Source organism: Bos javanicus, chromosome 21 (assembly GCF_032452875.1).
Source record: "Bos javanicus breed banteng chromosome 21, ARS-OSU_banteng_1.0, whole genome shotgun sequence".
Classification (NCBI taxonomy): Eukaryota; Metazoa; Chordata; class Mammalia; order Artiodactyla; family Bovidae; genus Bos; species Bos javanicus.
Window position 1 is genome coordinate 5,956,611 of NC_083888.1, and position 26,399 is coordinate 5,983,009.

Genomic DNA, 26,399 nt, shown 5'->3' on the forward strand with positions numbered 1-26,399 from the left:
TGAGCAAGCCCGGGGCCCTGCCCGCTGGGCTGACCCCTGATTCTGGAAGCGCGTGCCCTCCCTCTTCTTTCTAGCTCTGACTTCCGGTCATCCCCCTTCTTGGCTCTGCCCGCCTGTTTTGTTGGCTGCGGGCCCATAGCGGCTCCTCTGGGTGCTCCCACTGCCCCCGGGACCGAGGGATCCCCGAGGCCATCCACTTGGAACATGTAGGACAATTTCTTTGGAATTCCCTCTGATGAGTGCTGTAGTTTTTGGTCCTCCACTCCTGTAGAAGGTTCCTGAGAGATGTAGCTAAACTAAATTCATGATCACGTTTGTCATAAAGTGTGGGAAGCACTGGCTAGTGCAGTGGCCCCTAGATGAAGTCTGACTTGTTATTTTTATTTTAGAAATTGGTGTTAGGAAAATACTGTCTTTCCCTGAGGAATGGTGTTCCTCCTGTTGGAGGGCTCTGTAAAACTGATCATCTGGCATGTTTTCCTTAAGCTTTTAATTTTTCTCCTGATTTCAGGAAACTCAGAACCCAATTCAAGGGCAGAGTGGACAGTGGTCATTCTGCGAGGCTGGACTCCCAGTCAGCGGGGTTAGTGGCCTCCAGGAGCAAGATGCTGGACACATTTCTGGGGGTCTCCGTTTGCTTGTCTTGTCTGGAGGTGAGGTTGACAACAGTCTGCAGGGTGGAGTGAGCTCACCCTGGAGGCTCTGGTGGGACCTCGGCTGCAGCTTTGGGAAGCCACGTCCTCAGAGCACTGGCTTCACAGGTGTGACTTCACCTGTCCCCAGCGCACACGTGGGCCCATGCACTTCATCTAGAGAGCCTTCAGAAGCAATGAGTGCTCCCTAGGAACAACTTTCCAGAGCGCATCCTCAGACAGCCCAGGGACTGTTTGTTTCCAAAAGAATAAGGTGTGAAAATGAGGGTTCTAAAAAGTGATTCCCTGGGGGAAACCTTGTCTAAAAACTAGAACCCGCTATACACAAATTATGGGTTGGGAGGACAGTTTTGGCACTTCAGAAGGTTTCTATGCAGGTCAGGTGTGTCTCTGGGTCTGTGTCCCATCGCCCCTCCTGACCATAGCCTTGGCGGTATGCATTCTCCTGCCAGATGCTCTTTGGGGCTTCCTGGGGCTGTCTCGTTTCCTCCTCAGCAGTGTTCAGAGGGAGCACTAGATGAGCTGCATGGGTCACACAGCCATCTGGGACACCCTGGCTGAAGCTTCCAGGCCCACCCTCCTCATTTGTCTCTATGAAGAACAGCAGTGGTCCGTCATCAGTAGAGCTAAGCTTAATTGAGCACGTACTGTGAGCCAGGCACTCAGCTCAGGGATTGCACCTGGATCTCCTTTAAGCCTGATCGCAGCCCACTGAGAGAGGAGCTGTTGTCCCTCTGCCTCATAGATAAGTTATCTGAGGCTAGCAGGGGGCACATGATTTACCCCAGATCAGACAGAACAATGGGGACCCTCATTTGAATCCAAGTATTCTGTCTCTAAAGCTCTGTCCTTGGCCACTAGGTGACCTGGCTGTCACCAGAGTCATAATTGTCATTGCAATTAGGGTGCCATTTATTGAAGAATCACAGCATCCCAGAGAATGAACTAAGTGCTCCATAAGCACCTCAGTCACTGTGCAGGCCTGTGCAGTGGGGGTGATCATTCCGATTTTGAAGACAGTCACGTGGACTTGGCGAGGTTCTGAGCCTTGCCCAGAGTCCCACAAGTAGCTTGTGGTTGAGCTCGGTGCACGCTCTGGTCTGCCCCAAACCGCATCCCTGTTTTGAATCCTGTCGTTGCTTGCTACTCATCTGTAGGCCTCCATGGCCCCCAGGGTGAAGAACTCCTGCGCCCTGTGCTCACTCTGGGCACCAGGGCCTGTCCTGCCAGTGGGGACCCCTCTCCCAGCCCCAGAGGAGAACCCTCTCCCCAGGGCTTACGAAGGTCTCAGGGGCTTGGGCGCAGATCCCCGAGCCGTGCCTCCAGACGAGAACGAGGGACAGGTGGCCGTCCTCTGGCCTCAGGTGAATTCTGGGCAACACATCACAGAGCTGCAAGGGCTTCCAATGGGACTGTTCTCATCCTGCCCACGAGAGAGCTGGAGAAAACCCATGGTCAGGGCAGCTAAAGGAACACGTGGCTCTGGACTCCTCCCCGGTGCTGAGGGTTCTGGTTGTCCACTGAACTAGTGTACCCGGGTGGGGACGTTCTTGTGTCTGGACCTTGAGTGCTGCGTGTGGGAAATGTTGATGTTTCTGGCTTGAATGCCAAGTTCAGGTTAAGTGTGCATGTTCTCGTTGACTCTGTGAGCGTGTTGGATGCCTTCCACCCAGTTCCTGGGGGAGAGGCTCGTCTTTGTCTTCCCAGTGTCCTTGGGTAGCTGCCTCCATCTGTTCCACAGTGTCTGTTTTCCTTCTGATTTGCTTCTGCAGCTGGCAGGGCTCCTTTGGCATGAGGATAACCTGAGGTCTTCCCTGGAGATGACGTTATAGAATCAGACCTGCAAGGATCCTCCTTGCAGGACATAGAGTAATTTCAGGGCTGACTTCCACTGTTTGAATTCTTACATGAAGTATTTTATAGTTTATGCATTGGTTTTCCCTTGTGAATACCTAAATTCTCTGCTGTTGTTATATAGAGCTTGACAATTCATAACAGCTTATTTTTTTCCTTTACCAAGAGCAAAACTAATAACTACAGTAAATTATATACTCGCTCAGCATTTTGAACACTCCCCAAACTCTTTGAATGATTTGGATATGCTAAATGTACAGTGTTTAGAATGCCTTTGGTTTCTTCCTTGTCTTCTTCTCTCCTGCATCTTGTCCCAAACAAGGTTCATGGTAACTTGCATACACACACGCAATTTTCTTCTTTGATAGATAATTGGGGCAAGGGGAAAATAAATGTAAGAAAAATAATGTGAAGCCCGAGATTGAAAGTCTACCAAGTCAGCACCAAGCCCCAGCGACGTTCTGGCAAAAGACACTGTTGGGCAGGACTTGGGAGTGATCCCCGGCGTCTGTGACAACAGACCCGGGGCCTCGCAGGCTGCGGTCTGTCCTCATCGGTGGGGTGAGGGCCGCCTCCCCCGTTCCCACAGTGGAGGGAGACAGCTGATTACCAAGTGAGCCTGGAGGGCCCCCAGGTGGCTGCCTGCCTGCTTGGCCTCAATTTTGACCTCTCCTGTGAGGTCTAGATTCAGGACCAATTTTATTCTGAAATTGATGTTTTTCTTGTTGCTTTTCAATATGCTTCTCATCTGTGAATATTGGTATTGCTGAGACTTTATTAGGGAATATTGATGCAGTTCATGGAATTAAAGGTAAAAATAGATTATGGTTCTGTTCTCCCTGTAGGAAAGAAAGAATCATCAGGCGTGATGGCTGTAGAGCTTTGCTGATGGAGGGGTTGCTGGGAGCAGGGATTGAGGAGGGCAGTGAGCTGTCTTCTGCTCCTCATGTTCCCACGTGTAGGGAGAGGGAATACAGGTCCTCGCTAGCTATCTTACCTGCTGTTCCCCAATCCAGGCTTCTGGATGCTGACTGCTGAGTGTCTTTATGTACTCATTCCACTGCAGAAAAAAGTATTGCCTTTGATGAGGGTTTGCTGTCCTAGACGTCCCTGGAAGGGGTGTTCAGTATGCGGCCCGGACACTACACTGTCCCGTGAAATCTGAAAAATTCTGATTTCCTGAAACCCAGCTGGCTGTGGGAATCTGATTCGAGTCTTTAGGCTCCTCTTCTTATGCTTGGGAAAGGACGGAGCACCAGGGTGTCCGTGAACACCAGTTCACGTCCTTGAACGTGTGGAGGGATCACCAGCCAACCTATCGTGGTTGCCGTGTGACAGCCCCAGTTCTCGGTTGTTGGTGAGGGGACACAGCAGGAGCACGCGTGCCCCGGGCCAGCTGTGTACTTGCTGCTCTGACTCGAGGGCCTGGTGCGCGTGGAGGCAGAAGGCTGCTCCTCCCGCTCAGGTCCTACAGCAGTCAAGGCCATGCACAGAGTCCTTTCCTGCTGAGTTTTCCGTGGCCTTTCCTGTCCCTGTGTTTTAAGTTCAGATGACACTGAGGAGCCTGTTCACACCCAAAGCAGTGCAGGCAGGAGAGTCAGAGCTGTGGGGTGAGGCCTGGGTTCTAGGGCCAAATCCACCTCTGCCCAGTGCTTGACTTCAGCTTTGTTATGTGGGAAATAGGGATTCCACTCACTCATTCATCCATGCATTCATTCATCCATCCACTCAAGCATGCACTCATTCAGTGAGTGTTTACTTCACAACATGTACTGGGCCCGGGGCTGGGGGCAAAAGGGGCAGACAAAGTCATTGTAGTTGCAAACCCTTTAACAACCACAGAGCCCCGACTGTTGTGTTTTACCTGTGACTGAGTATTCTGGGCAGATGTTAACGTGCAACATTACACCCTTTGTGGCACCATTTGTTAGCTCTCCCTGGTCCATCAGGGAGGGAGAGGCAGTTCTTGTTGGTCCTACTTGAAAGACGGATGCCCAGTGCAGTGTTTTGCTGTGTGAAAAGTCCAGGGGTCACCTGCTCCTCTGGTGGGAAGTGCTAGAATACCTTTCTAGGAAAGCACTCACCACTTAGCTGTTTCAGCCCAGCATCTTCCAGAGAAATATTGCTCATGCATCCTTTAGACACTGCTAAAAATGCAGCTGTATTCATGCAGGAACCAGAAAACACAGACATCGTGAAAATAAGCAGCCAGTGTGGGGAGTAGCTGCAGAGGAATCCATGAGTTGGGGATGTGGAAAGATGGGTAATAACTCCCAGCTTAGGGAGGAGCCACGGCACAGTTTGTTTCTTCATCACCTTGGAAAATGTGGGTGTGCTGGTTACAGCAAAGCTCCTATTTGGGTGGCCCTTCACTTCTGCTGCTTTAAAGTGAGGGTGACGTGGCTTATCGCATATTCCAAGATGGATAGGTTGGCCTGATTCAGGCAGTGAGTGCCCGGCAAGCATGCTGAGCTCAGAATTTGGAGGTTGCCCATGGTCTACCTTCCCTGTATTCAGAGGGGCTCCGTGAATGTGAGTGCAGGTCCAGAGTGAGATTGCCAGCCAGGGGCCTCTTTCATTCTGGCCGTGTGCAAAGGCAGTACCATCTGAGACCATATCTTTTCTCTTAGAATAGACCCTGTCTTCCTAAATTCCACTCCTAAGGCCTGGAAGTCTCCATGGGAGGTGAGCCTGGCTTTGGGGAGGAGGGAACCACCCTGCGGGTTGACAAGACAGTCATACATTTTGTCTTGCATTTCTGTGATAAGTCAGATGACATATTTTGCTCCCCAGGCCCTCTGTTTTATTGCTTATAGTTTAAAAGTGACTTCTGGGGTTTTCTCAGACTCAGGGATAATACTTTAAATAAATAAGTACTTGTTCTATTGTATAAATTTGGAAAATACAGAGGAAAAAAAGGAAAATGAAGATCACACATCACCCATGATTCATATTTTAGTTAAGTTCTTCCTAAAGAAGGTTATTATCTCTGGGCCTGAAGATGCTTGTGTGTTAAATCTTTGCCAACCTGAGATTTAACTATATATAGATTCATATGTGCTTCTCTGTACATCACTAAATAATCTTCACAATTGTGCTTTGCATGACTGACCACTGTTTTAGCATCATTGGCTTTCTCTGTGGTTGTAGGTTGTTTTTCAGTTTGTCTCACTGCACAGACTGTTTATACACTATGAACCGTATTTCAGGTGTTTTTGTGTTCATCTTCGGTTCTAGAATGACTGAGTCACTGTATGAAACCAGTTTGTACACCTATGGGCTGAGTTTATTCTATAGAGGTTGTAGCAGAGCTGGCTTCTGTGTTCAGTTCAGTTGCTCAGTTGTATCTGACTCTTTGCGACTCCATGGACTGCAGCATGCCAGGCCTCCCAGAGTGTACTCAAACTCATGTCCATTGAGTCAGTGATTCCATCCAACCATTTCATCCTCTGTCGTCCCCTTCCCCTCCCGCCTTCAATCTTTCTCAGAATCAGGGGCTTTTCCAATGAGTCAGTTCTTTGCATCAGGTGACCAAAGTATTGGAGTTTCAGCTTCAACATCAGTCCTTCCAATGAATATTCAGGACTTATTTCCTTCAGGATTGACTGGTTGGATCTCCTTGCAGTCCAAGGGACTCTCAAGAGTCTTCTCCAAAACCACAGTTCAAAAACATCAGTCTTCGGTGCTCAGCTTTCTTTATAGTCCAACTCTCACATCCATATATGACTACTGGAAAAATCATAGCTTTGACTAGACAGACCTTTGTTGGCAAAGTAATGTCTCTGTTTTTTAATAAGCTGTCTAGATTGGTCATAACTTTTCTTCCAAGAAGAGAAAGAAAGGCAGTTCCTTAATTTGATAGCTATTATTTTCATTTTTATATCAGCCCGCATGGAAGATTTTCATTCCAGTCCCAAAGAAAGGCTTCCGTGTGGGCTGATGTAAAAATGGAAATAATAGCTATCGAATTAAGGAACTGTCTTTCTGTTCACATTCCAATTCTGAAAGTGCATGTTATTGACATCAACCTTTGATGTTGGTCAGAGGTGTTTGCACCCACAAATCTGTATGTCAGTCCTCAAGTGGCGGCTTTGAGTGTCCAGATGTTCTGACGTGGGACTCAGTAATAACCCTAGCTGTTTAGCAAAGTAAGGTCTTCTAGGAAATCAACTGATCTGAAGAGTCAGCAGAGGGTTACTCACTGTTTACTAATATCCTTTCCCTGTGGTGAGGAAACAGCAAAGCGCGGCATGAATGTCTCTGTTGTTTTCTAGAAAAGAAGAAGCCGAGGAAGGGCCGGCAGTCGCGGGACGGGCGGCAGCGGAGGAATGCCATCCGGCTGACCAGCGAACACACGGTGGAGACCCTGGTGGTGGCCGACGCCGACATGGTGCAGTACCACGGGGCTGAGGCGGCCCAGAGGTTCATCCTCACCGTCATGAACATGGTGAGTCTGCTTCCTCCTGGAGAGGGCTCTGCACGTGGCGCCGGCGTCTGCTCCTGAGTCGGGGGTGGGCTCACACACAGACTTGCCACCCCTGGGCAGGTGGGGCACAAGGGGCGGGGGGGGCACCCTAGGCAGAGGCCTGAGTGCTGAGCGGGGCTGGTGCAGGGTCAGTGTCAGAGTCCGCTCAGGGATGGGAGTCCTCCCGGTGCTGGGAGTCTGCCTGGGGACGAGTGTCCGTCCGGTGTGGGAGTCCGCCCGGGTACCGGAGTCCGCCCGGGGATGGGAGTCTGCCCACTGTGGGAGTCCTCCCGGTGACCAGAGTCCGCCTGGTGCTGGGGGTCTTCCCGGTGTGGGAGTCCGCCCAGGGATGGGAGTCCGCCAGGTGTGAGTCCGCCTGGGGACGAGAGGCCGCCCGGCGATGGGAGTCCTCTGGTAGTGGGAGTCCACCTGGTGCTGGGGGGTCCGCCTGGTGACTGGAGTCCGCCCGGGAACGGGAGTCTGCCTGGTGCTGGGAGTCCACCCGGTGCGGGAGTCTACCCGGTGTGGGAGTCCGCCCGGGGATGGGGGATGGGAGGCTGCCCGGCGATGGGAGTCCTCTGGTAGTGGGAGTCCACCCCTACTCCCCACTAGATGCCTCCCAAGACCCTTTCTGTGGGTGAAGGCCCCTCTCAGAGGAGTCAACGCTGAGTAAGTCAGTCCTGCTCTAAGGAACCAACCGTCTAGTACAAAGAATCAATATCTGACTTTAGTGTAAAACAGAGCTGGCCGTGTGCAAGGAAGAGAGGTTGTCTAGTTGAGGGAAGCAAGGAAGGAGTCTGGGTCTTCTCTGGTTTGATGAATGGGCGGAGGAGGGAAACCTTCACATGGTAGGTAGGTGGAGAGGGGCCACCCACCTCAAACTTTAGACATGGAAGAATGTTTGTGTGTATCCCCACTCCACCATCTATCCACTCTCCTAACAAGCAGTTTTGAAGATCTCCTGGCATAGTGGTAGGTGCCAGTTACAAATCCTTTCTGCAGAAGGCAGTGGTGTCACAGATGGGTGAAGCATCTGTGCTGAGTAGGCATTTCTTCAGGGAGCACTGGGGGCCAGGTGGAGGGCTGGGGAGTGATCACCCAGAAGTGTGGGGGCATCATGGAAGAGCTGACCCTTCAGCCAAGCGAGGGTGCTTGCCCTATTGGGGGAGCAGTGGCAGGTCACATAGCGGGTGCCGCAGGAGCTACATCTTGGGGAGGACAGGTGGACTGGTGTGTCTGCAGCTGTTGGTGAGGCTGGCCTTGGCCAGGCCGAGCAGAGCACAATGGGGAGAGAGAAGCTGCCCACAGAGGCACAGCGGAGTGCTGGGGTCAGGGCCGGGCGGGAAGGCAGACAGACCTGGTGTGGGTTGTTGTTAAGGAGTGAGGTGAGAGGTGTGGGAAGGGAGTGGTTAACAATGCCTGATGCTGCTGCCGGCCCCAAAGGAGTAGCTTTAGGGATTGGTTCCCTGGTGGCTCAGACGGTGAAAGCGTCTGCTTGCAATGTGGAGACCCGGGTTCCATCCCTGGGTGGGGAAGTTCCCCTGGAGAAGAAAATAGCAACCCACTCCAGTACTCTTGCCTGGAAAAACCCATGGACGGAGGAGCCTGGTAGGCTCCAGTCCATGGGGTTTGCAGAGTCAGATAGGACTGAGCGACTTCACTTTCACTTTCACTTTCGGCATTGCTGGGGAGGGAAGCTGGGTAGGGGCAAACTGGGATGAGATCAGGAAGTGAAGAAGTAGAAACAGCATTGCAGAAGATCTTGGCTGAGGGAGAGAAGAGAAAAGAGCCTCACTGGGTGGAACCGAGGTCAAGGAGGACTTTGGAGAGGGAAGCGGGTGAGGGGGTACCAGAGTGGAGTTTAGGCCCAGACACACCTGCAGCAGCAGCCCTGCTCTGAGCTCAGAGCTGGCAGCATCAGAACCACTTTGAGCTGGCCCCCCTGCGTGAGCAGCTTCGAGGCAGGGGCTTAACCACCCCCGGGACTTTAGCTGCCCCAGGGGCCTTCTGCCTGGTGACAAAAGCACATACAGCTCATGGAAAGTGGAAAGAGCTAGGCCCTGGCTGTGCCACAGTGACTGAGAGATGCTGGAGGCGGCCCGAGAACAGAGAGGCTAGAGACATGGCATGGTTCACACAGGCAGTCCCTGGCAGGGCTGTGGCCATCAGGCCAGGCCTGTCTGTAACTCCACAGCGAAACAGATGATCGTAAGCCTCACCCTGGGCTGATGGGGATGGCGAGCCCCACGGTGTTCCTGTCCACTGTGTAGTCAAAACTCCAGTACCTCGACCTATGTCAGGTTGACTCGCCAGTGCTTGCTTTGGGGACACGTATCAATTTGCAGGAAACTCCATCTGTCTGTCCCCCACCCCCACCCCAGACAGGCCATGCCCTAAGGCCGAGGCTGCTTTGGTGGTGCATGGAGTCTTGAAGGTGAGTTACCCTCTGGACCCACAGACCTCCCTGTAGGACGGGCTCGTCTGCAAAGCCCAGTGATGTGGACCCACTGGGGGACTGATCCAGGGCTGATCCGTGGACACGGGCACACCATGAGGTTCCAGGTCACCCTCCCCTTTAAAGTCATCAGCTCTAAGAATTCCATTAACTTTTTTTCTTTCCTTTCTCCCCCAACCCTTTCCTTCCTCTCCCTTTTTTACTTCCTTCCTTTCCTTCTCCAGATTTTTAAAACTTATGGTAATAAATACATGCCAGAAAAGTTTCTGTCTGACCCTTTAAGCCTGCAGTTCCATAACATTAGGTACATTCACATTGCTGTACCGCCACTGTCACCATCCGTCCCTGGAATTCCTTTCATCTTGTAGAACTGAAACTGTCCTCATTTGACACTGGCAGCCCATGCTCCCCTCCCCCAGCCCTGACAGCCACCCTTCCATTTTGAATTTGACACTCACTCCAGTACTCTTGCCTGGAAAATCCCATGGACGGAGGAGCCTGGTAGGCTGCAGATCATGGGGTCGCTAAGAGTCAGACACAACTGAGCAACTTCACTTTCACTTTTCACTTTCATGCATTGGAGAAGGAAATGGCAACCCATTCCAGTGTTCTTGCCTGGAGAATCCCAGGGACGGCAGAGCTTGATGGGCGGCCGTCTGTGGGGTCGCACAGAGTCGGACATGACTGAAGCGACTTAGCAGCAGCAGCAAGGACCTCATATATACGTGGAGTCGGACAGTATTTGTTCTTTTGTGACTGGTTGATTTTCACTCAGCACGATGTCCTCCAGTTTGGTCCATGTCCTTGGAGGTGTCAGAATCTCCTTCCTGTTTGGCTACATAATGTTCCATCATATGGATACACTGCATTTTGTCTGTTCATCCACTGATAAATGTTCGGTTGCTTCCTCCTTTAGGCTCTTTTGAATAATGCTGCTGTGAACGTAGGTGTACAGTCTGAGTCCCTGCTTTCACTTCTTTTGGGTATGTACCCAGAAGGGGAATTGCTCCTGTTTCAGCTTTTAATGGTGTTTGGCCCTGATTTCTGAGAAATATCCCTGAGCTCTGCGTTTGCACGAGCCCTGGCCTCCCTGGCGGCTGGTTAATGACGGGCTGCAGTGCTCCAGTGCCCAGAGCAGAGCCCAGAGGCGGCCTGCAGGGGCTGGCTCAGCACCAAGCTCTCTCACCTGTAGGTCATTTCATCTCATTTATTTATTTTTTGTTCAGGGCACAAGTCCAGGGAATAAACATTCATTACAACAGCTAAAGTAGTAATAAGGCAAAGCTCCTAGTTTGATACTTGCTTTCATAGTTTTATCATGTGGACAAGAGCTGCTGTTTTATTTATCACAGGTCGGAGAGGGGTTGTATGTGGGAGTGTTGGTCTCCCCACGAGCTGTAAGGACTGAACGACAGGGGCTGAGGGGTGGCAATGCTTGCCTTCAACTTGACACTTTTCACACCTCTTCAGCTGCTGATACTAAGATGTTGGCGGCTCCAGATCCTGCTGCCTGAGGGCACATCTGGGCCAACCACATTCATTTGAGATTTAAATGTTTCTTAACGAGGGCTTAACAGAGGGCTGCCTAATAAGGGCAGTGCCACTTTGGTGAAGGGCACATGACATTTGTACACTGACACTTAGCCCTTGGGTCGTCTGCTCCTTGGAGTTTCTTGGCTGGTCTGACGAGGCCAGAAAACAAATGGAAGCAGAGCTCACACCGACTCTCCCCACTGGCAACCTCTGTCTGTTGCTCTGAGTTGCTGTTCAGAATATTTAAGAACCAGTTGCATTCAGACAGTGTACCTTGCTTTAAACAAGGCCACCCTCCACGGCCTCCAGCGTCCTTCAATTTCTCAAACCCTAGTGTTAAAAATACAAAGAATTCTGTCTGTCCTGCCCATAGCTGTTTCAGAAAAGGGATCTCTGTTAGTCAGTAAGATCATCTCTAAGCCGGGATTCCAGGGAAGGGTGGTGGCTGTACTGAGGAGCCCTGTCGTTAGACTAGGCCCCCGGGTGCAGCCGGCAGGAAGGGGAGGCCAGCCACCCTCTCTCTCCTGGTGGACCGTGTGGGCGTGTAGGGTTGAAACAGCTCTGTCTCCTTCACTCCTCTGGATTTGGAAGGAAATCTGCCGGAGACGTTGCCACCTTTGTTCCATCGCTTTCTCTCCAGCACCATTTGGTGCTGATGTCCAATGCCCACCCCACCTCCCCGCCCTCCCACTTGGGTCTCTGTGGGCAGGGGACTGACCCAACTCCTACGTGCCACTCTGACCACAGGGACTAAACCCGGACAAGTCCCTGTCCCCAGGTCAGGCCAGGGGGCTTGTGGGGCCGGGGTGTGGGACAGCCCACCCACAGTTGGCAGAGTGTGGGGGTTTGGTGTCGAGTGCTCAGTTTTCGTAGCATCACAGAGTTGTGAATTAGGTCCACGTCAATCAGTAGCTGATGGCCCATATTTCAGAGGAAGGAAGGGTGTATGTGGTGCCTTGACTAGTCCAGATGGACACTTCATGATTTCATGTCACTTCCTCCTCATCCTTGGTGGATTTCCTCATTCTCATTTTATGAGACAAAAATAGAGGCTTGTGGGGAGTTCGGGGTGCAGAGCCAGTGAGTGCCTCGCAGGGTGAGGTCTCAAACCTGGGCTGAGGGTTCCCTGTACCACCTGGTCATAAGGGAGACTGCATATCTCAGACCTGCCCTTTCTTTCCATTTCCGCTCTGGACTGACCACCGTTGTTTTTTGTCTTGACAACTGCAGGAGTATCTTCCCGGGCTCCTCACTTCCATTGTCTTGCCTCTTGGGTCCTTGCTACAGAACGGCCAGAAGCGTCTTCTGACAGAATTAGGATGTTGTGGCTAGGAGCTCTGAGGCTCTGTGGCTCCCCTCGTGGTGGACGTGGAAATCTCCCTGCCTCTGCCCTCCCAGGCCGTGTGGCCGGGGCCCGCCCGCTTCTCCCGGCTTCACGCCCTTCTCCATGCCAGCATGGACTCCTGCCATGTGTGCCACCATTTCTCAGGGACCCCAGTGGGCTCCTCTCTGACTTGTAGTATCTCTTTGTCAGGAATAGTCTTTGCCCCACTTCATACAGAGTTGGCTCCTCTGTCTTTTATGTCTCCGGAGAGGCCCTCCTTGCTGACTCCTCTGAAAAGGCCACCTGTTTTCTTTATCATAGCAGTCTGCTTTTTCCTTGGTGGTTCTTGTCTTGATTTATAATTCCATTTCTTTCTTTTTTTTTTTTTTTGCTTTTTAAAAACCATCTTGCCGCAGAGTTTCTGTGTACTATTGAATTCAGGCTGGTATAAAATCAGAATGCTATGACTGTAGGATGTTAAATATAATGCTCATAGTATTCACAAAGAAAATAGCTATAAAATATACCCAAGAGGAAATGAGAAGGGAATTTTAAAATTTCACCATAAAAAAATGAAACATGAAAAAAAATCACTAATGCAGGAAATGAGGGCCCCAAAAAGCTATAAAACATAGAAAACAAATAGCAAAATGCAGAAGTAAGTCCCTCTTCGTCAGTAATTATCTTAAATTATAGGTTAAACTCTCCAGTCAAAAGACAGATTGAGTTTGGGGAAGAATGGATACATGTGTATGTATGGCTGAGTCCCTTCCTGTTCACCTAAAACTATTGCAACGTTGCTTGTTAATCAGCTATACTCCAGTACAAAATAAAAAATTGGTTTTTTTTAAAGACAGATTAGTAGAATGGATCTAAGAAATGCTCCAATGTGTATAAGAGGCTGACTTTACATTAAGACACAAATAAATCAAAAGCAAAAGAATAAAAAGATAGTCCTTGCAGATAGTAACTGTAGAGATCAGGAGTGGTTACATTAATATGACACAATATACACTTTAGTCAGAAAAAGTTACAAGAGACAAAAATATCTTGTATATAATAATAGATTCAATACAGCAAGACAATGGAACACTTATAAGGTTTTATGCACCTAATAACAGATCATTATAATATATGAAACAAAAACTTTATAGAATTGTAGTGACAAGTCTGCAGTTTTCTGTAATAATAGACACTTCAGCTCCCCCCTTACACACACACACACACACACACACACACACTATTAGTAGTGAATGGGAAAACTAGACAGAAGATAAGTGAGGAAATAGAGGACTTGAACAACACAGTAAGGCAACTAGATCTAATAAGATGTACAGAACACTACCCAACAATAGCAGGATATTCCTTTTTTTCAAATGCACATGGGAGATACTCCAGGATATACTGTATATATTCACAGATTGTCTCCACAGATTTAAAAATTATCATACAAAGTATCTTCTCTAACCACAGTGGGATTAAGTTAGAAATCAGTAACAGAAGGAAAATTGGAGAATTCACAAATATGTGGAAATTAAACAACACACTCTTGTACAACCAGTGGGTCAAGGGAGAAATCACAGGGGAAATGAGAAAATGCATGAGGCTGAGTTAAAATGAAAATGCAATATACCAAAACTTATGGAAGACAGGGGAAGCAGTACTCAGAAGGAAATGTATAGCTGTAAAATGCTTACTTTTATTAAAAAAAAAAAAAGGATCTCAAGTTAATAACCTAACTTTACACCTTAAGAGAGCTAGAAGAGCAAACTAAACTCAAGTCTAGCAAAAGGAAGGGAAGATTAGAGCCGAAATAAATAAATAATAGAAAAACAATAGATAAAATCAGTAAAGCCAAGAACTGATTCTTCAGAAAAACTGAGAAAATTGATAAAACTTTAGCTAGATTGATTAAATCTTTAGCAGAGTTCCAGAGAATAGCAAGGAGAGATAAGAAGTCCTTCTTAAATGAGAAATGCAAGGAAATAAAGGGAAAAAACAGAGTGGGAAAGACTAGATATCTCTTCAAGAAAATTGGAGATATCAAGGGAACATTTCATATAAGGATGGGTATGATAAAGGACAGAAACAGTCCTAACAGAATCAGAAGAGTTTGAGGAGAGATGGCAAGAATACACAGAAGAACTTTACAAAAGAGGTCTTAATGAACTGGATAACCACAATGGTCACTCCCCTAGAGCCAGACATCCTAGAGTGTGAAGTCAAATGAAAAAAGAAAAAAAGAAAAAAAAAACTTCCCTTAGGAAGCTTTACTATGAACAAAGCTAGTGGAGGTGATGGTATTCCAGCTGAGTTATTTAAAATCCTGAAAGAGTATGCTGTTAAAGTGCTGCACTCAGTACCTTAGGATTTAAAATCCCAAAAGAGAATGTTGTTAAAGTGTTGCACTCAACACTAAGAAGTCTGAGTGCCAAAGAGTTGGTGCTTTGTACTCAATATGTCAGCACATTTGGAAAACTCAGCAGTGGCCACAGGACTGGAAAAGGTCAGTTTTCATGCCAGTCCCAGAGAATGTTCAGACTATTGAACAGCTGCACTCATTTCACACACTAGCAAGGTCATGCACAAAATCCTTAGAGCTAGGCTTCAGTAATACATCAGTTGGGAACTTCCAGATGTAGAAGCTGCATTTAAAAGAGTTAGAGGAACCAGAAACCAATTGCCAACATTCATTCGATCATAGAGAAAGCAAGGTAATTCCAGAAAAACATCTACTTCTGCTTCATTGACTACACTAAAGCCTTTGACTGTGTGGATCACAACAAACTGTGGAAAATGCTTAAAGAGATGGGAATACCAGACCATCTTGCTTGTCTCCTGAGAAACCTCTATTCAAGTCAAGAAGTAACAGTTAGAACCAGACATAGAACAACTGACTGGTTCTAAACTGATAAAGGAGTATGGCAAGACTATATACTGACATACTGTTTACTTAATTTCTATGCAGAGTACATCTGGAGAAGGCAATGGCACCCCACTCCAGTACACTTGCCTGGAAAATCCCACGGATGGAGGAGCCTGGTAGGCTGCAGTCCATGGGGTCGCCAGAGTCGGATACGACTGAGCAACTTCACTTTGACTTTTCACTTTCATGCATTGGAGAAGGAAATGGCAACCCACTCCAGTGTTCTTGCCTGGAGAATCCCAGGGATGGGGGAGCCTGGTGGGCTGCCATCTCTGGGGTCGCACAGAGTCAGACACAACTGAAGTGACTTAGCAGCAGCAGCAGAGTACCTCATGCAAAATGCAGGGCTGGATGAATCATAAGCTGGAATCAAGATTGCCAAGAGAAATATCAACAACCTCAGATATGCAGATGATACCCCTCTAATGGCAGAAAGTGAAGAGGAATTCAAGAGCTTCTTGATGATGTTGAAATAGGAGAGTGAAAAAAGTGAATTCAGTAACTATGATCATGGCATCTGGTCCCATCACTTCATGGCAAATAGAAGGGGGGAAGTGGAAGCAGTGACAGATTTTATTTTCTTGGGCTCCAAAATCACTGCACATGGTGACTGCAGCCATGAAATCAAAAGACGCTTGCTCCTTGGAAGGAAAGTGATGACAAACCTAAGCAGCATATTAAAAAGCAGAGAGTTCACTTTGCCAACAAAGATTATTGTTGTTCAGTCGTCAAATTGTGTCCAGCCCTTTGCCGGCCCCATGGACAGCAGCACACCAGGCTTCCCTGTTCTTCACTGTAGTCAAAGCGGACAAAAGTCTACACACTACTGGTTTTTCCAGTAGTCATATAGAGATATGAGAGCTGGACCATAAAGAAGTCTGAGTGCCAAAGAGTTGAACTGTGGTGCTGTAGAAGACTTTTGAAAGTCCCTTGGACTGCAAGGAGGTCAAACCTAAAGGAAATAAATCACTATTCATTAGGAGGACTGAAGCTTCATGCTGAAGCTGAAATTCCAATATTTTGGCCACCTTATGCAAAGAACCAACTCATTCAAAAAGACGCTGATACTGGGAATGAGATGGTTATATAGCATCACTGACTCAATGGAAATGAATTTGAGCAAACTCCACAAGGTAGTGAAAGACAGAGGAGCCTGGTGGGCGGCAGTCCATGCGGCCACAAAGAGTTGGACGTGACTTAACGACTCAACAACGGCAAACTGATTAGTGAAAAATCTTGAATTACTAAAATCAGAAATGAATGCAGGGACATGACTGTCAATTCTGTAGAACCAGAATGAGTTATAAGAGAATACAGTGAGCCACTGTACACTATCTAATTAGCTAAACCTAGATGAACTAGGCAAATACCTAGAAACACAAAGCTCACCAAGACTTAATCACAAAGACATAGAAAATCTGAGTCGATCTGTAGCTAAAAAGGAGATCAAATCAGTAATCAATAATCTCCGGACAAAGGAAAGCCATGAACCTGACAGCTTAACTGGTAAATTATACCATACATTTAAAGGAGAAAGTGAAGTCGCTCAGTCGTGTCCGACCCTCAGCGACCCCATGGACTTCAGCCCTCCAATCTACTCCGTCCATGGGATTTTCCAGGCAAGAGTACTGGAGTGGGTTGCCATTGCCTTATCCGATTTAAAGGAGAACTAATTAATTAATCCTCCTCAAACTCTTCTAATAAACTGAAAAGGCGAAAATGCTTTCTCTTTTCTATGAGGATAGCATTGCCCTTTGATGAAAGCCAGATAAAGACAGTCTAAGAGTACTGTATTCCTTATGAATAAGGAAAAAATTTCCCTTTTGAATATTATTGCAAACATTCTCAACAAGATACTAGCAAACCAAAATCATATCATGCACCATGACAAAGTGGGATTTATTTCTGGAATTCAAGGATGGTTCAACATACAAAATTGAGGAATGTAATATGCCACATTAACAGAAGGAAGGAAAAAAACAATCATCTCAGTTGATGAAAAAACAACTATTTGCTAAAATTCATCTATCTCTCGTGATAAAAAAAAATTCAGCAAATAGGAATAAAAGGAAGGTACCTCAACATCATAAAACCCATATATGAAAAACCCTTAGTGAATGTTATACTCAAGGGTGATAGATTGAAAGCTTCTTCTCTAAGATGAAGAACAAGGCAAGGATGATTTCTTTCACTACTTCTGTCCTACTTAATACTGGAAGTCATAGCCAGAGCAGTTAATCAAGTAAAAGAAATAAAAGGCATCCAATTAGGAAAGGAAGAAGTAAAATTATCTGTTTACAGATAGCATGAACCCTATAGAAAATCATGAAGTACTAAGGCACAAAAATTAGCACTAATAAAATAATCCTGCTGGATTATTAGCAGGATGCAAAACCAATACACACAAAGCAGTGATATTTTTGTACCCAAAATTGAACAATCTGAAAAAGAAATTAAGAAAACAATTCCATTTGCAAAAATGTGAAAAAGAATAAAATACTTACACATTAATCAGAGGTGAAAAACTTGTACACTAAAACCTAGAAAACATTGACGTAAGAAATAAAACATAAATAAATGGAAAGACATTGATGTTGGTGGATTGGAAGTTTTATCAGTAAGATGTCAATATTGCCCAAAGAAATGTACAGACTCAATGCAGTCACTAGCAAAATCCTAACAACATTTTTCCTTGTAGAAATTGAGAAATTAATATCTCAAGAGACCCTGAACAGCCAAAACAATCTTGGCAAGAAAAACAAACTTGAAAGCCTTATATTTCCTGATTTCAAAGTACTACAAATGTAAAGGAAATCAATCCTGAGTATTTATTGGAAAGACTGATGATGATAATACTTGGTCAATAATTGACAATAATTTGGTCACCTGATGCGAAGAGCTGGCTCATTGTAAAAGACCCCGATGCTGGGAAAGATTGAGGGCAAGAGGAAAGGGGGCAACAGGAAATGAGATGCTTGGATGACATCACTGACTCAATGGACACGAGTTTGAGCAAGCTCCGTGGGATAGTGAAGGACAGGGAAGCCTGGCGTGGTACAGTCCGTGGGGTTGCAAAGAGTGGGACACGACTTAGTGAATGAACAACAATAGTACTCAAAAAACTGTGATACTGGCATAAAGACAAACATACCGATGGATGGAATAGAATACAGAGCCCAGAAATATACTCTGATGTATGTAGTCAAATGCTTTTCAACAAGTCTACAAAGACCATTCAGTAGGAACACAACAGCCTTTTGAACAGATGGTAATAGCAAGGCTGGATATGTTCATGCAAAAGAATGAAGTTGGACCCTTACCTAACATGATATACAAAAATTAATTCAAATTGGGTTAAAGACATGAATGTAAGAGCTTAAAAACTATAAAAATCCTAAAAGGGAAAACTTCATGACATTCATTTGACAATAATTTCTTGCATATTATACCAAAGGCACAGTCAACAAAAGAAAGCAGGTAAATCGGTCTTCACCAAATTTTAAAACTTTTGAACACCAAAGGACACAGTCAACAAAGTAAAAAGGCAGAGCACAAAATGGGAGAAAATATGTACAAGTTACATATCTGATGATACCCAGAATATACAGAGATTTCAACAACAATGAAAACCAAACAACCTCATTTTAAAATGGACTTAGATAGACATTTCTCCAAGACGATATACAAATCTTATAATTTGTGTATCATATGAAAAGATATTCAGTGTCACTGATCGTTAGGGAAATGCAAATCTAAACCCCAGTGAGATATTACATCACTCCCACTGAAATGCTATTACTAAAACAGTGTAAAATAATAGGTGTTGACAAGGATGTGGAGAAATGGCAGCCTTGTGTACTTTTCTTGGGACCATAAAATGCGGTAACTCCTTTGGAAAACAGTGTGATAGTTCTTAAGAAAATAGAATTTATAATATGATCCACTTCTGAGTATAAACCAAAAAGAAATGAAAGCAAGGTCATGAACTTGTACGCCCACACTCATAGCAGCATTATTCAGAATAGTCAAAAGGAGGAAGTAACTCAGTGTCCACTGAAGGATGAATAGGTGGACAAAATGTGGTTGCTGTGGTGGTTGTTGTTCAGCTGCTAAGTTACGTCTAACTCTTTGCAACCCCAGGGACTGCAGCACACCAGGCTTTGCTGTACGTCACTATCTCCCAGAGTTTTCTTAAATTCATGTCCATTGAGTCAGTGATGCTATCTAACTATCTCATCCTCTGCTACCCTCTTCTCTTTTTGTCTTGTCTTTCCCAGCCTCAGGGTCTTTTTCCCAGACTCAGCCGAATGAGTCAGCTCTTTGCATCAAGTGGTCAGAGAATTAGACTTTCAGCATCAGTCCTTCCAATGAATATTAGGGTTGATTTCCTTTAGAATAGACTGGTTTGATCTTCTTGCTGCCCAAGGGACTCTCAAGAGTCTTCTCCAGTATCTTCAATATATCTTCTTCAGTATATCTCCAGTATATCTTCTCCAGTATACTTCTCCAGTATAGTTCAAAAGTATTAATTCTCCAGTGCTCAGTCTTCTTTATGTCCAGCCTCACATCCATACACGACTCCTGGAAAAACCATAGCTTTGACTATTCGGAATTCTGTTGGCAAAGTGACGCCTTTGCTTTTTAATATGCTATCTAGGTTTGTCATTGCTTTCTTTCCAAGGAGCGTGCATCTTTTAATATCATGGCTCCAGTCACCATCCCCAATGATTTTGGAGCCCCTCCCCAATATAAAATCTGCCACTGTTTCCACTGTTTCCCCATCTATTTGCCATGAAGTGATGGGACTAAATGCCATGATCTTCGTTTTTTGAATGTTGAGTTTTAAGCCACCTTTTTCACTCTTCTCTTTCACCCTCATCAAAAGGCTCTTTAGTTCCTCTTCACTTTCTTCCATTAGAGTGATATCATCTGCATATCTGAAATTGTTGATATTTCTCCCAGCACTCTTGATTCTAGTACTTGTGATTCATCCAGCCCAGCATTTTGCATGATGTACTCTGCCTAGAAGTTAAATAGGGGGACAGTATACAGCCTTGTCATATTCCTTTCCCAATTTTGAACCAGTTATTTGTTCCAAGTAAGGCTCTAACTGTTGCTTCTTGACCTGCATTCAGATTTCTTAGGAGGTAGGTAAGATGGTCTGGTAGTCCCATCTCGTTAGGGATTCACAAAATATGGTATATACACTCAATTATCATTCAGCCTAAAAAAGGAATGAAATTCTGATCATGCTACAACATGGATGAACCTTCAGAACATTTTGTTAAATGAAATAATCCAGTCACAAAAGGATACTGTCCAAACACTGTATGATTACACTCAAGGGAGGTCCCTGGAGTAGTCAAATTCACAGAGACAGAAAGCAGAATGGTGCTTACCAGGGGCTACAGTGGGGCAGGGAGTGGGGAGTTCGTGTTTAATAGCTGCAGAGTTTCAACTAGAGAAGATGAAAGTGTTCTGTAGATGGAAAATAGTGACTGTTCCACAACAGTGTGAGTGTACTGAATGCTGCTAAACCATACACTTAAAAATGTAAATTTCGTGTACTGCATATGTAACAGGATTTTTTAAGAACCCACCCTGCTCACTGTCTCTGCGCCATCTATAAGCTCAAAGATAGGGCTGTACGTGCCTTCATTGTTGTTTCCCCAGCGCCTTGGACATGTGTAGAGAATCAAGAAATTTTTGTGGCACTGTGAACTCATAAATGAGTGATTAATACCATTTTCTAACATCCTGTGCAAAGGATTTAGCACTGGAGTTGTGTCAACACTGGCTTTCCCTTTCTAATTCCTCGATTAATTTACTTCTGAAAAGCCTTTTGTATTCTAAGCATATCACACAGATGTGGTGTCCTAAACTCTGGCAGGAAGTGTTTTTACATAAATACAATTACATATTTACACCTCCCACCCTGTTCTATGGGTGGTCCCTCTCTGCCCCATCTCTCTTCCCAGCTCACACCTTGTCCTTCACGGAGGAGGTATCAAGATGGAGCTGATAAAACAAGTTCAGTGGGCAAGAACTGTTGTGAGAGCGTGCTTGGCTGCCGCGAATGAATTCACTTCTGAGTCCTGTTGAGTCAGTCTGTAGAGAACCAGAGGAAAGGATGAGAACAGAACCACTTTGGTTGTTTTTGAGGACTTGTGAAGCATGGAAGAGGTAATAAAAGAACCCTGGCATCAGTCAGAGTGGTCCTGTTTTAAAACAGGGAAGAAAGGAGCTCTGTAACCCAGAGAAGAGTGAGCTTGGCTCAGTCAAGGGTTTTGACTGTAAGCAGAAGAAACTGCTTCCTCCTTGGAAGGAAAGCTACGACCAACCTAGACTAAGCTTATTAAAAAGCAGAGATGTTACTTTGCCAACAAAGGTCTGTCTAGTCAAGGCTATGGTTTTTCCAGTAGTCATGTATGGATGTGAGAGTTGGACTATAAAGAAAGCTGAGCACCAAAAAATTGACACTTTTGAACTGTGGTGTTGGAGAAGACTCTTGAGAGTTCCTTGGACTGCAAGGAGATCCAACCAGTCCATACTAAAGGAGATCAGCCCTGATCATTGGAAGGACTGATGTTGAAGCTGAAACTCCAATATTTTGGTCACCTGATGCAAAGAACTGACTTGTTGGAAAAGACCCTGATGCTGGGAAGGATTGAAGGTGGAAAGAGAAGGGGATGACAGAGGATGAGATGGTTGGATGGCATCACCAACTCAATGGACATGGGTTTGGGTGAACTCCAGGAGCTGGTGATGGACAGGGAGGCGTGGTGTGCTGCAGTTCTTGGGGTCGCAGAGTCGGACACGACTGAGTGACTGAACTGAACTGAGAAGAAACTGCACCTGGACTAACTGAAGCAGAGTGGAATTGTGTTTAGGAGGTGTGTACCGAGGAGCCCAGAATCAAAAGGGAGGCTGGGTCACCAGCGTCAGAATTGGGGGAAGGTAAAGGGCAGGAGGCCACAGGGAGGGAGGCCAGGCAGCAGGAGAGAGCAGGGCTGAACTCTGCAGGAGTGTGGCCATGGTCCTGGAGCCACTGTGTGTCCTGGGACCGTCTCTCCACTGCCGGCACCCCGCCAAGGCTTCTGTGGCAGGCACAGTGAGTTCTCACCTGTTTTGGTTTCTGCAGTAGAAAGAGGGTTCCTTCCTTTGTCCAGAGCTCACCCAGTGAGGGAGATTTCCCCAGTGAAAACAGCATCCTTAGCCAAAAGAGAAAAATTTAAAACATCTCAGCAGAGTGTCCAGACTCTACACAGGCCAGAGCATGAAAGAGGTTCACTCACAAGATACACAATGGCACCCCACTCCAGTACTCTTGCCTGGAAAATCCCATGGACGGAGGAGCCTGGTAGGCTGCAGTCCATGGGGTCGCTAAGAGTCAGACATGACTGAGCGACTTCACTTTCACTTTTCACTTTCATGCATTGGAGAAGGGAATGGCAACCCACTCCAATGTTCTTGCCTGGAGAATCCCAGGGATGGGGGAGCCTGGTGGGCTGCCGTCTATGGGGTCGCACAGAGTGGGACACGACTGAAGCGACTTAGCAGCAGCAGCACAAGGTACATGATTCTGTGGTTCCACTTCAGGGTATATACACAAAATGAAAGCAGAGTCTCCAAGAGATATTTATTTGTTCATGGCAGCATTATTCACAAATAATTCACAAACGGAGGAAACAACCTAAATATCCATTGAAGGATAGGCAAAAATGTGTGTGTATGTGTGTATATATATATATATATATATATATATATAAGCACACATATATAATTGAATATGATTCAAATTTTAGAAGGGAAGAAACTCTGCCACATGCTATGATGTAGGTGAACCTTGAGCACATTATGGTAAGGAAATAAGCCAATCATAAAAAGACAGATTCTATATGACTCCACTCATAAGAGGTGCCTGGTGTAGTCTTATTTATAGACACGGAAAGTAGTGGTGGGTTGCCGGGACTAAGGGGAGAGGGGAGTGAGTCGTTGTTGAATGGATGCAGAGGTTCAGTCTGGGAAGACAGAAAGGCTGCGAAGATGGATGTAGTGACGGGAGCACAATGACAACATTGCATTTAATGCCACTGAACTGTGTACTTAACAGTGGTTAAGACGGTGAATGTTATGTTATATGTATTATGTGTGTGCCAAGTTGCTCAGTCGTGTCTGACTTTTTTTGTGACCCCGTGGACTGTAGCCTGCCAGGCTCCTCTGTTTATGGCATTTTCCAGGTAAGAATACTAGAGCAGGTTGTCCTTTCCTCTTCCAGGGAATCTTCCTGACCCAGGGATTGAACCCACTTGCGTCTCCTGCATTGGCAGGTGGATTCTTTACCACCTGCACCCCCTGGGAAACTCTGTATGTATTTTATCACTATAAAAAATAAAATGAAATACACTCAGTAATTCCATTCAGTTATATTTTTACTGGGTACCTAATGTGCACTGGGGACTTCTCTAGGGATCAAGCAGGGACCACGACACTTCCCATCCTCATAGACCTCATGTGGTGGTGCCAACCAAGAGCACCCAGCAGACAGTTCCATGAGATTTGTGTGCAAATTTTAAAAAATGCTACACAAAGATCCAGGTGGTAGCAAGTGACCAGGGCAGTTAAGGACACCTCTGTGATGATTGACCCTCTATTTAGAAGGGAAGGCATTGTCCTGACATAAGGAGCTGGCCAGTAGGGTCATCCTGGCATCTGGGAGGCAGAGGGAGAGGTGCTTCTGTGGGTGACGGGAGGGCAGGGCGTGGTGCCCCCGCGCTCAGCTTTGCTGTGAGTGAGCTGGAAGGCTGCTGCACGGGTCAGTTGTGTCTTAAAAGATCCCTCCCTCCTGGCTGAGAGGGAGATAGGGTCCCGCTGGGTTGTGTGTTCCAGCAGTCCTCTTCACATTGCAAGTATGCTTACCTGTGTGGTTATGTGTGAGAGACACTTCGCCCAGACCTGGATCTCTGAGCTGTCAGCAAGCTGCAGCCTGTGCTCTGAGTGATTTGAAAATCTGGCTGATTTTCCAAATGTGCGGTAGTGCCTTTTTTATATGCATGACTTGATTTTCCTTTGCTTGGGGGTGGTGGTGACACTGGAGCAGGAATATTTTAAAGAACAAATTGCAGACGGAAACAGGTGGTGCTGACACTCGAAGCCCTGGGTCTGGGCAGCCAAGCTGGAAAATGGGGCCACTTGACAGAGCTTTGGTTGTTTTTAGCTTCCTTAACAACCACAGAGTGGAACGAAAACCTGAGACATTCCAGGCGAGTTCTGTTTGGAGGAAAAATGACATCAATTTGACTCAATTACCATGTGAAACATACAACAAGCCTCTCTCTGGTGAGCAGAGACCAGCGGCGTGTTCAAAGGCTCACTGGTTCCCACAGCCTAGGGATCCTGGGGGGCTTGGTGGATGTAGACGGCTTGTCTCCCCCCTGGCTGTCTGTTTCATTGGGTCTGGGGTGGGCTCCAGAATGCATTTCCAAATTGTGCCCAGGGGGTGTTGCTGCTGCTTCAGGGACCCTGGTCAGAGGGACTGCTAGAGAATATAGCCCCCTCCAGGGTGGGGCCTGGGTGGGTGCAGCCGGCGATGTAAGCGTGTCACCTCTGGTTCCACTCTGTCCCTAGGGAGGCCCTGAGTCATGCTGGTAGGTGGTGCTCTTGTGAGCACCCTCCCCGCCCACCCCACAGGCCTGGAGTTGCGAACAGCACCCCTACCCAGCCTTTGGACCAGTTCCTTCCACGTGCTCCGTCACCTGTCCCTGTCTGCCCCTCCCTGACGGTGTCCCCAGGTCGCTGCACTGCTGGCTGCAGGGCCCCGGCTAGGCGCCCGGGTGCCGATGCGGTGGACACAGCCGGGGCTCTGAGCGTGCCAGGACGCAGCCAGCCAGAGCGGGACAGACTCCAGACATCGCTGCGCTGCTTCCTCTCCAGCCAGGTGTCTCCCTAAAGACCATGAGGCCGCCACCTCCACGGCTCTCCCGAGCGTGCATTTCCACACAGGCGAGGAAGACAGGCAGCCTTTGCTACACATCTCTGAGGCCTGGTGCTTTGTGTTCTGGGGTGCTGTCGGGTTTTCAGCTGGCCAGCCTGGCTTGGCCCCGGCCCCGGCGGGAGAACGTGTGTCTGCCCGGCTTTGCGGGAGCGTGCTCTGCCCCCGGGACAAGACGCTTCAGCCGCGATCAGGTTTCCATACCCGCTCTCCTGAACGTGAGCCTCCCGGTTACACATCAAAGCCGGTAGCTTCCTGCAGGCTTCCTAGAGAACATCTTGAGAGCATGAGGCTTATTAAGTTAGCTAATGAAAAAGTTTTAATTTGGTAAATGCACATAGCAGAATTGACCATTTTAGTCATTAAGTGTGCAAATCCGGATGGTTACATGTATTCACATTGTTGAAAAACCAAACCTGAGAACTTTGTTATCTGGCAAGACTGAAACTTAGTGCTCATTAAGCAGGTCCCCATCTTGCCCTCCATCCCAGCTCCTGGAGCATGAAGCTTTTCTCCTGCTCCAGCTCATGTATTTTTTTGTGTATTTGTTCCAAGGATGGCACCTGAGCCTTATACAGAATGTGCCGAAGTGTCCTCAGGTGGAGAGGAAGAACCCAGCAATTCTGAGGAGGGAGTTTGTCCCCATGGTTCTGTCCTTGCTGAAACCTGCATCATTCCGTTCAGGCTCCATTCTTCATGCTGCTTTCAGGGGGTGTGTCAGAACACCCTGAGAACCGGTTTCCTGTGTTGTTCCTTTAAACCTGCAGTATTCTTTAATGTCTTTGGCTGGTGTTACTGTTAAAGGCAATGTTTCGATTGCGCTTTGAAACCCTCTGTGACTTGAATTTTCTCCCTCATAATTTAAAGTTTTTATTCTTCCCAGTTTTCATGTTTTGAATTGAGGTTTTCTAGTTTGGGCCCAATCCTAAGGCTGAATATTTCTGGAAAAATTTGATTTATAGCCATTGGGTGGTTCTCAGAATATCAAAACAAGGAAAAAGTTATGTGCTTTTCCTTTCTTCACCCAGGTTTGGGGATAGGTAGCTAAGGCATGACTTCAGAATTGGCCTACAGATGATCCAGAATTTTAAAAATGACTGCAATTTTGTTCTTAAGGAAAGAAAAAGTTTTGGAAGGAGGGAGTGAGAACAGAAGAACTGAATATGTTGTCTTTTTCCTTGTGGGAAAGAATATTAAA

The 26,399-nt window shown here is 46.8% G+C and overlaps 1 protein-coding gene across 3 annotated transcripts in view; it reads left to right on the forward strand.

Annotated features, from left to right (window-relative positions):
- Positions 1-26,399, forward strand: part of ADAMTS17 (ADAM metallopeptidase with thrombospondin type 1 motif 17) — a 407,285-nt gene that overhangs the window by 61,581 nt on the left and 319,305 nt on the right. For all 3 annotated transcript variants that reach the window (XM_061394241.1, XM_061394239.1, XM_061394240.1), the window contains exon 4: positions 6,782-6,954. In XM_061394241.1, coding sequence (XP_061250225.1) covers positions 6,782-6,954 — 173 coding nt within the window. The remainder of the gene's footprint in view (positions 1-6,781; positions 6,955-26,399) is intronic.